This window comes from Porites lutea, chromosome 14 (genome assembly GCF_958299795.1).
Source record: "Porites lutea chromosome 14, jaPorLute2.1, whole genome shotgun sequence".
In the NCBI taxonomy this organism is placed as follows: domain Eukaryota; kingdom Metazoa; phylum Cnidaria; class Anthozoa; order Scleractinia; family Poritidae; genus Porites; species Porites lutea.
In genome coordinates, this window is record NC_133214.1 from 9,297,588 (window position 1) to 9,310,523 (window position 12,936).

General features: G+C 39.4%; 2 protein-coding genes across 2 annotated transcripts in view; both read right to left on the bottom strand.

The window, feature by feature from the left end:
- Nucleotides 1–11,600, bottom strand: part of LOC140923909 (uncharacterized) — a 13,355-nt gene extending 1,755 nt beyond the window's left edge. The window contains exons 1-6 of the mRNA XM_073373927.1: nt 11,595–11,600; nt 10,511–11,235; nt 8,564–8,813; nt 6,976–7,768; nt 4,316–5,515; nt 2,593–2,843 (exon numbers count right to left, since the gene is read on the bottom strand). Coding sequence (XP_073230028.1) covers nt 2,593–2,843; nt 4,316–5,515; nt 6,976–7,768; nt 8,564–8,813; nt 10,511–11,235; nt 11,595–11,600 — 3,225 coding nt within the window. The remainder of the gene's footprint in view (nt 1–2,592; nt 2,844–4,315; nt 5,516–6,975; nt 7,769–8,563; nt 8,814–10,510; nt 11,236–11,594) is intronic.
- LOC140924076 (uncharacterized) overlaps nt 1–12,936 on the bottom strand; it is a 136,424-nt gene that overhangs the window by 90,195 nt on the left and 33,293 nt on the right. The gene's annotated exons all lie outside the window — the stretch shown is intronic.

Below are 12,936 nucleotides of genomic sequence, written 5' to 3' on the forward strand. Positions count from 1 at the left end.
AAACAAAATCATTTTTGAAGGAGAAATTAAGGATGCAAATACTAAGCAGTGTTTCATCCGATTTCCAAACACTCATTAAACATTAATTTCCTTTGTATTTTCTTAATGAATTATTAATGAGTTTGAGAACCGTCAATCAAATCATAGTTTTTAATGGTTTCCTGTCTGATTTTGTTGAGATCACCTCGTGTGTATATACTAAAACAATTATTCTTTTCAGTCTCGGTGAATAGTGGCTTTAGGAATATTTACCTCGCCGCTTTCGCTGCTCGGTAAATAATTAGCCACTTTTCACCTCCGTTTCAAAGAATAATTGTTAATTGATCACAGTTTCTCATACCACGACCACACCAATAAATGAAAATCAATCATTGATTTCAATCAATGAGGTGTAGTTCCAGAAAATATCCATACCCCCCACGGAGGGCAACGGAAATTCAGAGAGGAGGGGGGTCTAGAAGGAGGCAATTTCCGAGGGGGTGGAGGCGGCCTTTCGAGTCTTTTTTCCGGGTAAGATTGATGAGCAAGCTATCAGTTATTTTACTGTAAATCGGTGTTTCAAAGCAAAAATTATTCTTTTCATCGATGATCTTTTATTTGCGGTCGGCTGAGTGCTTTTTTTACGCCGTGCACGATAGTTTATGTATCAATATAATTGTCGTCGGCTCATGGATAAACGTCCAGTTATCCATCTGTTGCTTTAATTTGTTACACAATCCATGGCGGTATTCAATGCAATGTGGTCTTTTTCTAATAAGCCTCACTCTAACATGTTTTTAACTGAAATGAAGTAATTGAAGTTCACTGGTTTGAGATATGGCATCGGTCACTAGTCTATCGTGTACGGCCGTACCGCCTTCATGGTTCTCAGTGACTTACCGTTTAGTTTAATAATTGACTAAGAAAGACCTCTACAAGACAAAATTGAGATTATTGGAGACTGTATTAACATTAATAAAAAGTTTTTTTCTCTGTTTATCGCAGAAACAATTATCTTTCGCATAAAAGTATTGTGCAACGGGCATTTTTTACGGAAATATTCTTTCCAGGGGGTACTCAACCAAGTTGAGTACCCCCTGGAAAGAGTAAGAAAAGTAATTTTACGGAAATTCCACGGGGTGAGGGGATATGACAAGCACCCCCTGGAATTGGGGGTCTAAAACAAAAGTGTCCTCCGTGGGGGAAGGGGGGGGAGGGGGGGGGTTGGGATATGGATATTTTTGGAAAAACTGTTTGAACGCAGAGGTCCACGTAACACGTAATAAATATAACTGCCTGGTTCCTCTTGCCGGATCTCTAATTAAGGAGATGCTGTAGCCAGACGTCACTTAAAGTGTAAGATAAGACAAAACTGGATGCAGGGCTGGCACTACGGCAAAGGGCAGATTTATTATAGGCCAATATTTCGGCTAACAAAATTAGCCTTTCTCAGGGCCAGAGCTATACCGAGAGAAAATATCTTTTAACGGCTCCTAAAATTTGAATTAAAAATTTACATAAGTGGTTAATAATTAACTACAATTATTAATACTAGATAGAATAATATACAGGTAAATGATAAATCTATTTTTTGGAACTACACTCTATCAATAAAAATCAAAAAAATCTATTGATTAATGGGGCAAATATCAGATTTTTCTGATATATTCAACTAAGAATTCGATAAATGTACTAAACAATATCAAAGGCAGGCTCGACGTCATTGTTAGTTAAATATTAAGGACCGCACGTATGTTAATCTATTTAAAGAACATGTCAGTTACGGTTTTTGCATGTTGTCAAAACAGGAAGATAATAAATTGTTGCCTGTACTGTTGTTTCTGTTGTACTTTTTAATTTTCGTAATTTATCGTAGATCGGACCATGCAACCGTGTGACATGTTTAAAACAAAAAGAAAGCACATTTTAGTTTTCAGTAAATCAATGAAAATCAAAAATCACTCTCAAGACTGCGGCTTTGATTTTTATTGATTTTCAATACATATCAATGAATGCTGTGTAGAGTCGCCCCCTCCCCCCCCCCCCCCCCCCAGACACCCCTTCTCCGATTTTTTCTTTGGGAAGGGGGCGGCTGTACACAGGCTATCTGAAAATGATAATCCATCTTCAAACTGTCCGTCAAAATTTTCGGATAAAGATATACAGTGTGTAGCGCGCTTGTTCCTTCGCGTGGCTCATATGGTATCATTGCATATAGAACGAGTGAACGAGGCATACACAGTGTGTAGGGCGCTTGTTCCTTCGCGTCTGTTCGCGTAGAACGAGTTTCCACTCGACAACTCTGTCTGTCGGGTCGAGAAAACTTGTCCATTCGTACGACTCGACAACTTAGTTGCCGTCCCTTGTAAACTAATGAGATGCATTTTCCACTCGACAACTCTGTCTGTCCAGTCGAGACAACTTGTCCGCTCGTACAAGTTGTGAAACGTATTTTTCCACTCGTATCATGTCGACAGTATTGGACATAATTGGTTAAAACGGTCACAACATTGGCCAAAACAAATGTCCCTAGAATGTTTTGACTGTTTCATAAGAGTTACACTATATTCATGTAACGAACTTTAATTTAGTTACTGCTGTTATTTTACTTACCAGCGTAGGGTGGTCCATAAGATAATGGACCACAGTTTGCCGTATCTCTTTATGAGATATCCTCACTCCTTTTAGGACATCAAGCTGCTCTGAAAGTGCAAAAAACATACAGTTGCCTTCTCCTTGATTGTCAGAAATCACAAAGCCCTTCTCTAAAGCAATCCTCTTTAAATTCAGTGACAGCTGAGTTTGACTGGTCTCTCTGCGTGCGTCTAACTGGATTTGCTGAAGTGTGTGGAATGTCAGGTCACCTGTAAATAGCAAAGGTACAAAATTATTCCCTTTCAAAAGGTGTGGTGCCTACAAATACCAGAAGATTTATTTCAGGTATTTAAAACAACTTCATCAGTCTTCAATCCAAGACAAAAACAAAACAAGAACAATTTCATGGAGGAATCATTTCCCTTCATTAGTGGAATTTAGTTTGATCATAGTAAATTAAAGTGGAATGGTTGGGAAACCCTTTGTTATAGGGTTTTGTTAGCTTTTTTGGACCTGACCTTGCACAATGTTCAATAGCATCCCTATCATTTTGAAGTTATTGACGAATAGAAACATTGCATTCATTTATATTATTCAGTCATAATTTGTGAACAGAAAACAAAGGATTTTGCACGGTCAGGGAGCTTCCAACATAACCTACAGCACCATTGTTTTCAACTATGATGTTTGCCGGGTTTCCTAACCGACCTCCTCTAGTAACTATGGTTTGATGGTGTTCGTTCTTTGACGTAAATGACACGATTAAGGATATCCCGTTTAAATACGACCACTATGGATGATCCCATCATTGTAGTTATTACCGAGGTTCAACAATAATCGAACAAAAAGGTCACGACATCAGAGGTAAAAATCGCTAAGGTAATCTACTACTCAATGTTAATGTATGTATTTGGATCTGGCCAAGGTCTATATTCGGGACAGCGTTGGTTGTTACTTTTTAAAGGAAAACAGAGACTTTCCCCTTTTTAATGAAATCTGGGATAGCTCACTAGCAGCCCGGCCTTAAGCATAAAATTGAAGGACAGTTGGGGCACTGAGTCTCACTTGTTAGTAAAGTGGCTGAGGCAGCCCTGTGGTGGTTGAGATCCACGGGCTTGTCCTTGCTACCACTGTTTTTTTCTGCACCTGTTCAGTTACAGTTATACACCTTAGTAACGCGCCATCAAGAGCGGAGCTGTGCTTATTTAAAGTTCTGGTGGTTGATACTGCGCGACTGTCCTTAAATCACATGCTAGAGGGGCCTTATACCCTTCCTGCTTGTACAAGATCACCAAAAAAGAGCTATCTTGTAATGTGTTTGCCCACCAATCTGTTAAGTAAACGTAATCTGACCTACAAAGAATTTCATTAGCAGTGCCTTAATGAAAGTATCATTGAAAGATGCATATACCAGGACTGCAAGATCGGTCGTGACTCTGTCTTGCCATCGGTTATCCAAGGTGTATCGAGCGAGACCGTCCGAGTCTTAAAACCCAACAGGAGTAAGGTCACCATAGCAAAGGCCGTAAAACGTCAATGTAATGGATAAATGCCTAACCTTCGAGCCGACCAACATATATCTTGAGATGACATTTCAGGTGCGGTGGTCTGCTGCCGTTTGGTGCCGGCTGTATTTCTGACTTGTTAAGGCTGACAGTCAGTCCAAACATAAAATAGCATTGAATTTGAAAACTACACAGTATAATTTATTCTTTAATTCAAGATGGGGCTGATTACTTACCATAAACCATCTTCCACATCTTTTCAACAAGCAGCTTGCACTGTCTTTTCCAGCTGAACTTCTCTTCATAAACTTCTCGCAATCTTCGGACTTCCTCCAGCCGTTGTATCCTAGGTTTTTGACGGATAGCATCAATTGCCTTTGCCCATTCCTTGGGGTCATCAGAATCGATCACAACTGACTTGCCCTCAGTAAGACCACGCAGTGTTTCTCCAAATCCGGAGTTCCCACTAACTAGAATAGGAAGACCAGCTGACATCGCTTCCAGTGCTGTCAGCCCAAATCCTTCAGTTCTTGAAGGCATGATGGCCACATCAACTTCGCAAAACAACTCTTTCAATCTTTCCTTGTTTTGCACAAATGATCTGACAGTCAGCTGGTTCTTTGAAATACCAGTCTGAAGTAAGATTTCTGCGACTTCATCCTGCTTTCCATCAGGAGCACCAACAAACAGCAGACGGTAAGAATTATCCTGCAGCTCAACAATGGCCTTAGCAGCAACGTCATATCCTTTGAGACTGAAGTCTTCAAAATCACCGCGGCCAAAGATTAACACTTTGAAATTCGCACTATCTTGTGTAGCAGGTTTAGTATCTGAAAACTCTGCAAAGGAACCTGGTATTAATTGAAAGACATCTCGATGAGATGCACGCAGTTTGGACGAGAACGCTTCCTTCAGCTTGGGTCCAACTGCCACAACGAGATCTGCAATTTGGCACAACTCAACTTCAGCTCTGTTCTTTCCTTCGCCTTTGGCAACGGCGTTAGCATAGTTCTTATACATTGCCAGCTCTTCAGGTTCAGTGTGCACAACTTGCATCCACTTGCAACAATGAGACTCTCTGATAAATTGCGCTTGTCTACCGACCTTTGCACCATGACCAATCACAACTTGAATGTCAAGGTCTTTTGGTGGAAAGCTCAACCAGTCAAGCGGATCACTGAAGGCAGGGCGACGCTGTACTTCCTTAATGGCAATGTTGTAACTTCCGGCAGTTCTCTTGTCTTCTTCGCCACACTCAAATTCAGGTACAAGAATTGTAACTTCTACTTTTGCGTGTTTTGCCAAATGTATGGCAAGTGTTCTGTTTATTGTTGACAAGCCACCCTTAGATGACCCCCATTCATTGGCCAGAAGAGCAACTTTCAAGATTGAACGCCCTGGGTGAGTTTGTGCAGTATCAGGCGATGGAGTATACACTTCCTGTAAGGGAAACAAAACGCGCATTTAAGAATTGACTATTTTTGCATAGACGATAATGCATCCTGTGTAAAACCCCACCCCCTGCCCCCCCCCCCCCCCCCCCCAAACCCTCAAAAAAAAAACTTTGCATAACCTTTTTCTCCAGTTTCTCTTGGGTATTAACAGTCGTCCCAGGAGAGATCGACGACAATTGTTCTGAATTTTCTTTTGGGGGGGCGGGGGAGCGGGGGAGGGCGAACAAGGTGTATTATGGCCTATGTTAAAGTGGTGAAGAACAATTCTGTCTGGGTGCCTACAACTGACATTTTGATTTAAAGTTTGCACAACACCATTTCAACAAATTAAAGATGCTAAAAACAGCTAAGAAAAAGCATGTTAAGAACAAAACGCGACCTAAGATTTAACGAAGTCATAAATACCAACTCCTATGCCAGCAGGCCAGTAATTGTGTCTGGAAAAAGAAGTCATGTGAAATGTGAAAGTTTTTTGCTGCATATGACAATGATGATGCGAAGTTTCGACAGCAAAGCAATGCACGCAGAAGACTAAGAGTAGTACAGGCACTGTACGATACAAAAATTCATTGAAGAACAAAATCCATGAGGCCAATTTCCATCTGTGGCGAGATTCAAAGGCCGACGTTTGAAACCCAACCATTCTTAAGGAGGCGGCGTGATCGGTTGGTTAGGGCGCTGGACTTGTACAGTCAACTCTCGCCTTGCGGACACCCCGCTATAACTGACACCCCGATAACACGGACAGTAGCTTAATCCCAGGCCAAAAAAATTTACAGACGTTTGACTGAAATAAATTCCCGTTATTATGGACTCTCGCTAATCAGAATACGAATTCGAGGTCCCTACAGTGTCCGCTATAAAGGGAGTTGAATGTAATTCCGAGGCCCCGAGTTCAAGTCTCGCCCTGACCGCTTGCTGGATTTGTTCTTAGCAGTTCCGAGTTCAAATCCTCGGTCATGCTTGTAAATAGCCAACTGGTCTGCCGCCAACCAGTTGCGATTTTTAACAATGTTATGTTTTATTGAAATTATTTGTTTCATTATCCCTGAAAAGCCTCACAAGAGGAGAGGATTATTGATAATTATTATTATTATTCGTCAGAGCCAAATGTTAAGAGCTTCAAGTATCAGCATTTGAGTCATTAATTATGGTACCAACTGACCTTATAAACACGCTTAATTTTACTTTATTTCTTCTAGTCATTTCCTCTCCTTCATGTGCTAGGCCACATAAGAGGTATACACTATGTATTATCCCGGGATGTAATAACTTGCATGAAAAGATTTTGTTGGAGCTTAAAAGAATAGATAGACGACTAAACATCTAATAACATAATACTTGACGGTATCTAACTTCCCCTATAGTATGATTCTCTTTTATTTTATAAAAATGAAGCGCTAACCTAACAGCATTATTTACTAGAGACTGAATTTTATTACCACCTACCTTACTTGACACCTGTGAGAACCACTTTTCCTGTCCTCTAACCGTAAGTAACTCCTCTGAAGGTTTCTTTTTGCAAATCAGTGGGTCACCTTGTTTTAACTCCAGGAGGTGAAGACAGTCGTCATGAGTACAACCCATCTGATTATGGCCTGAGCACTTTTCCAGCTGACAGTTTGGACAGGCCACCCGAATCTCGTACTGCACTCCACGCAAATACAGAAGATCATGTGAGAACGTTTGTAGAGTTGCCTCCACAAACTCGCGCACGTGCACCGCTACCCCACTTGTGTCCTCCACTGAAATCTTCTGACGCTGGATTTTTTGCTTGACGAAAAACTTTATGAACTGCTTCTTACAAATAAGAATTAAATCATGGACAATTTTCCTCCCAATGACGAACCATGCTCCATTTTGATATAGGGTAGGGGGCTGAGCGGGACCAGCCTCAGAACACCACCTGACCAGTCGAGAAACAAGCCGTGTGAACAGGCCATGAGGAACAGAACCAGTAACAAAGTAAACATAAAGAGGACAAGGATCTGAGCTTGAGGGTACCATGGCACAAATGGAATCAGGTGGCATTTTGAGCTGGCATGGCACAAAATACTTTACATCAGTTTTAGAAGGTGAAAACTTTGCAATCAAACCAAATTGTTCCATCAGGTCAAGAATGTCATCCTTTGCAGCGCCCTTCAGAAGAAACTTAGAAAACACATGATGAAGCAGTTCCATGCTGAGGACTCCACTTTCTTTAACTTCCTGCCAGAGTCTGGAAACCTTGGGTTCCTGAGTAATAAAATGTAGAGAGATTAAAAGGTTTTTCAGGTGATGTCTGTATTTTTCTTGACCTCTCAAAAGCAGTTGACGCCGTAGATTAAGCCATTATTTTTGATAAACTCGAACATCTGCGGTATTCGTGGTTTAGCACTGGACTGAATAAGAAGTTGTTTTGCAAGCAGAATGCAATATATTGAATTAAATGGCCATCGTTCGTTAAAAAGTTTTTTGTTGTGTCTTAACAATGCTTCTAGTTTATTAAATTTTATATCTTGTTTGCCGACGATACCAATGTATTCATGTTACATACCAACTTTTCCTAAACAATATCAATACCAGTCTTGTAGCAATACTAGAAATTCTTAGGCCGACCTGCACCTATTCCAAACAAGGTTTGTGATTGGCTGGGAAAACAATAGGGATGGTGACAAAACAAAACCCTTATCCCTGAAAACAATAGGTAGTGCAGGTTATAGGGACCAATGAAATAAGAGGTTTGGATGGGTGCAGGTCAATCGTACCGTCTACCCTATTGTCGAACAAACACTAAGAAATTTCCTTTTCTCAAGATCCAAAGTTTTTTTAGTTCACTTGACAACGAGGTTTCCAAAAGCCCGTAATTCGAGGAGGCTTTTTATAGTTTCTCTTAGGTCTCCTCGCTGCTTCTCTTTTGCTACTTATCTTACATTTTTGTAGTTGTCTTTTTACTGATGTGTGTCAAATAAATAAATAAATATAAAGAGCTAGAAGAGAAAGCTGCTGCAATGGTTTGAAGACACTTACCGAAAGTATTTCGGACCTTACCGTTTTATCAAATGGTGGAATGGTTATCAGCTGCTTGAATAGGTCTATTAACCACTCAGCGCTCACAATGACTGTGCTGCAATGCTTGATAATTATCCCCAGGTCATGATAGAAATCCACCATGGTAGTGAACTCTTCCTCGTCATTTATAAGGCAGTTGTCCCTTACATAGGTTTGAAGTTTCCTCAAGTGCAAATGGTAAACGTTCTTGGACAGCAAAGCATTGAGGACCTTCTCAAAGTTCAGCCACCTAGATTATAAAAAGATGAATGAAAGTATTCGTGTCACTGGGCAGTTTTTGTCGCTTGAAGCTATTCATGTGCAGAAGTCTGCAGGCAATCTAAAATAGGTAGATATAACATAATCACAGAAGGTAACTACAGTCGAACCTCCACTAACGGCCACCTCTCTACAATGGCCACTTTCTTTTTGGCGGACAGTTCATACATTGACTCTTGTTTAAACCTCTCTACAACGGCCACTATCTTCTGTCCCCAAGGTGGTCGTTGTTTAGAGGTTCAAATATAAATTCTACAAGTCCTGACTTTTTAAGTGGCAACCATTTAGGTGTTAGGGCTCTCAGGTAATTTATTGTGGCCACCTAAAGTAAAATTCCCAAAGTAACGGACCCCGAATGCAACGTCACAAAATGTGGCCGAAGGTACCGCTAAAAAAAAAATGATAATTAATGTTAAAGAATTCCAAAAATAGCAAGCCCGCTTTACCCCACTTCCCCCCGAAAAAAACAGAGAATTGTTGGTTCATGTGTCAAGGGAGATCATTAATAACAGTCAAATGCAAGATTAAATAAAGTCTGCAGCTGCATTTCCCAACCTTTAAACGATTATTCACCGCAAAAAATTGTGATTAATATGAAAAAAGAGACAAACGGTGGCAAAGGAGATGCTATAGAATAAACTGATAAGATCGAGCACTAACCAATTCTATAAAATAAAATGAAGATAACATGCCGTATAAATGGTCAAACGGAAGTGAGCCTGAAAGTGTATGGCCTCAAGGAGGACAAAAAGTGATTCCTTTTTTCTATTAACACCTTGAAAAAAGGTTAAGAGTTTAAAAATCACTGACAACACGGTTTACACAAGAAGAAGCCACCCACATATCAGCAAGGAGACACTTGACGATTTTTATTTTTTTACCGACTTTTCGTCCTTTCGTTTGGAAATAAAACGTTGTCTCTACCAGTTTTTTATATCTCGCTTTTGGCTCCGCCATAGTAACAACCCCCATAAGATCATATTTAAATATTATTTTGCGCCTTGCAAATAATAAATTATTATTATGATTATTAAAAATGATAAGCACCCATGGCTGCTTATTACCCAAATTATTATTCAGAATAACAACTCTATTGAATAGATCCTATTAAATGTTCTGGAAAGCCTCTTCCCATCAAACCCTTCCTTTGTCGATTTTCTTCAAGGTAAAGCAAGGTTGTGATATATGGTGACTCTGTGGTTTATATTTATCCTTGGTTTAAATTTCATTTCCCTTTGTTCTGAGGTAAACTAATGCATTGGAATAAATTACATGTTAAAAGAGAGGGTCTGCATCACATATTAGGAAGCTTACGTTTTTGAGTGACGTATGTAATATTACTGTGTTCGCTTGTTTCACGTGTTTATTTTTTCCTATTACTGACAAAGTCTTTAGACTGCCCTTCAACCTAAGTGACTGATTTACGATGTGCCGGCAGCCTTTAGGTATCTTATACGAGGATTTTGCATTCCCATGTAGCCAACTATTTACTGGTAAAACATAAACCTCTTTGGATATGCAAGCAAAATGCTATATTGACTGGACAAAGGCCCACAGTGTATATGTACATATGCCCACTATAGTTTTAATGCTGCCAAACCTCAACCCTTAATTAACATGGAAATTCTCGCCAAAATACATCTGTGTTCTATTATTCACTTTATTTACCTCACAGGTATCCTTTCCTTCATGTATGGCTCCTGCCTCAACACTTCCATAATTTTGTCTTGTAAAGCTTGGATGTCATCAATGTCGTTATCTTTTCCGAAAACCTTTTCCAACCTTCTTTGAATTAATTTTGCAGAGTTGTCAATGCTGAAGATAGGCCGCACTACATGTCCTTCATAGTCCTTACCAGCAATTGCCTTCTGTATTTTTGTCTTCATTGTTGCAATGTCTTCAAACGGTTTGTCTGCATGGGTGCCAACAATGATCACAGGGGGACGCAGATGAGGCAGCTTTCCTTCTGCATCGTCACAAGTTTGTCTTCTCATCTGTGTGATGCTATGCACTGTGGACAGCCAAGATAGCAGATTCTCCAAATTTGTTTCCCCACTTGGGTTGTCCAACGTGAAATTATGATTTCCTTGCCTCACACAGGGTTGGGCAGTGTCATGCAATGATTTGCTGAGGTTGCACACCAATATATATATTGCTCGTGATGTTAAAAATACAGGATGAGATGCATAGTACAGCTGTTGTCCAGCAAAATCCCACAGATCAATACTACTAACGGATTTTTCGGTAACAGCTTTTTCACCTTTTACATACTTTATCCACTCTGTAGCGTGTTTTGTGATCTCGTCTGGAGGTGAAGTAGTATCAATCATTATCTCATGTTCAGGCTGTGATGATGTCACTTCACTGACACCTTCCTTTTTTGGATCAGGGACCTATAACAGGACATAATAAGTCTGTAAATTATTCATCTAATACAGTAAACACCCGCACATAAGAACACATGATTTCGAGGGTCAGGCTGGTGTAGTTCTTATTTATCACGTGGTTAGTAAGAAATCAGCCTGAAGATGTTCTTAATAAGTTTGTCAGAAATAATACACTTAGAAATACTACACTTAACATGTTACCAGAGGTTTAGTTAGCATAGTTTAATCTTTAATACCAATAACTAAATAAGTAAGTAAACAAATCAGTAGATCAATAAATAAAATAAAAATCTGTCATGTAGTAAACTCTTTAACGTTTACGAGTAGAAATGACACAGTTTCAACATTTTTAAAATATTTCTTACAGTCATGCTATTAACTCAACCGGGGCCACCATTGACTCTTCAGCCAAGCAATCTGTTATAGTTTTGTAATTGTCTAGCACCAACCATACAGTTACATTGCTTTCTTATTCTGACATCCTCTCCCTTATTATATAAGCACATGTTTTATTTATTAGGCTGACTGGTTCTTACTTATAAGGTGGTTTTTCACCCAGATGACTGTCGCTCCAAAAAAGGCCTTAAACAGTGCCTAGGAGGTCTGAAATGCAGTCAGAATACAAAGAAAAACAAGAGGACGCTAAAGGTAAGCTTCAAAGCGATAGTCAATGTACATTTTGCTAATTTAGTAAGCAAAGAATATTTCTCCATACAATAATTTTCTTGCTGTATGAATAATTAATTTGCTAAGTTCAGGGCTCTCATAGTGAGCTTGGGCTACCTGTGCTCAAACATCAAGACATTATCATTGGGGGGATGGGCATCAACCAAACAGATTCAAACCTGCACAAACATCTATTCAGAACAAACCTGTTTGTTGCTTTGTGGGGACAAAAATTTGCATACAAAATATTAAAACTGTCTTGCTTCATTGTTTGTTCGATAGAAATCTCGACAAAGGCATAAACTAAGCTATTCCCATGATGCACTGCAAACAATCATTTGGGAAAACAGTTTCAAAAAGATGCGGTTTCGCGGTCAGCGGATTCATTGGTTTCATGTGAACGGAAACTCCATTCATGTAAAAAAAAAAACGATAACAAAAATTAGTATGCGGATTCAAATATATTCCGATTTGTGTTTATAATAACGGGGCCTTAAATGAATGTTGCAAATAATATAATTTGAAACGTTGACATTGAGTAACAATAACATTTTATCGTTATATAATGTCATGACTCATTCTTCGCGTAACGAAAGTTAAAAAAAATTGTCTACATTCGAAACGCGCGTGGATCGCACAGCGCGGCAGAATGTTAAATGACCTCATAGATACCCAATAACCCACTTCCAAGTAAATGCTTCTTATATAATAACATTGATTTAGACGCCCCTTATGAGAATTACTACAAAATGCTACGATTAAGAAAAAGGGAGAAAAATCGTTCAATCCGTTCAGTTTCTTGCTTTCATAATAAACAAGGCTTTGTGTATTTCATCTTGTTCAATGTCAAGTTCAAAGTAAGGATAAACTAACGAAGGCATAACACAATAACCCTGAGCGAGGATTCTGACATCGATGTTGGGATTTGATCTCTAGACGGCTTATTTGGCTATTTTTAAACTCTCTTGATATTTTTGCCGAAAGCATATAACTTCTGTTGAGCTTGTTACAGTTATGAAAATAAACGCCTCTCTCTCTTAA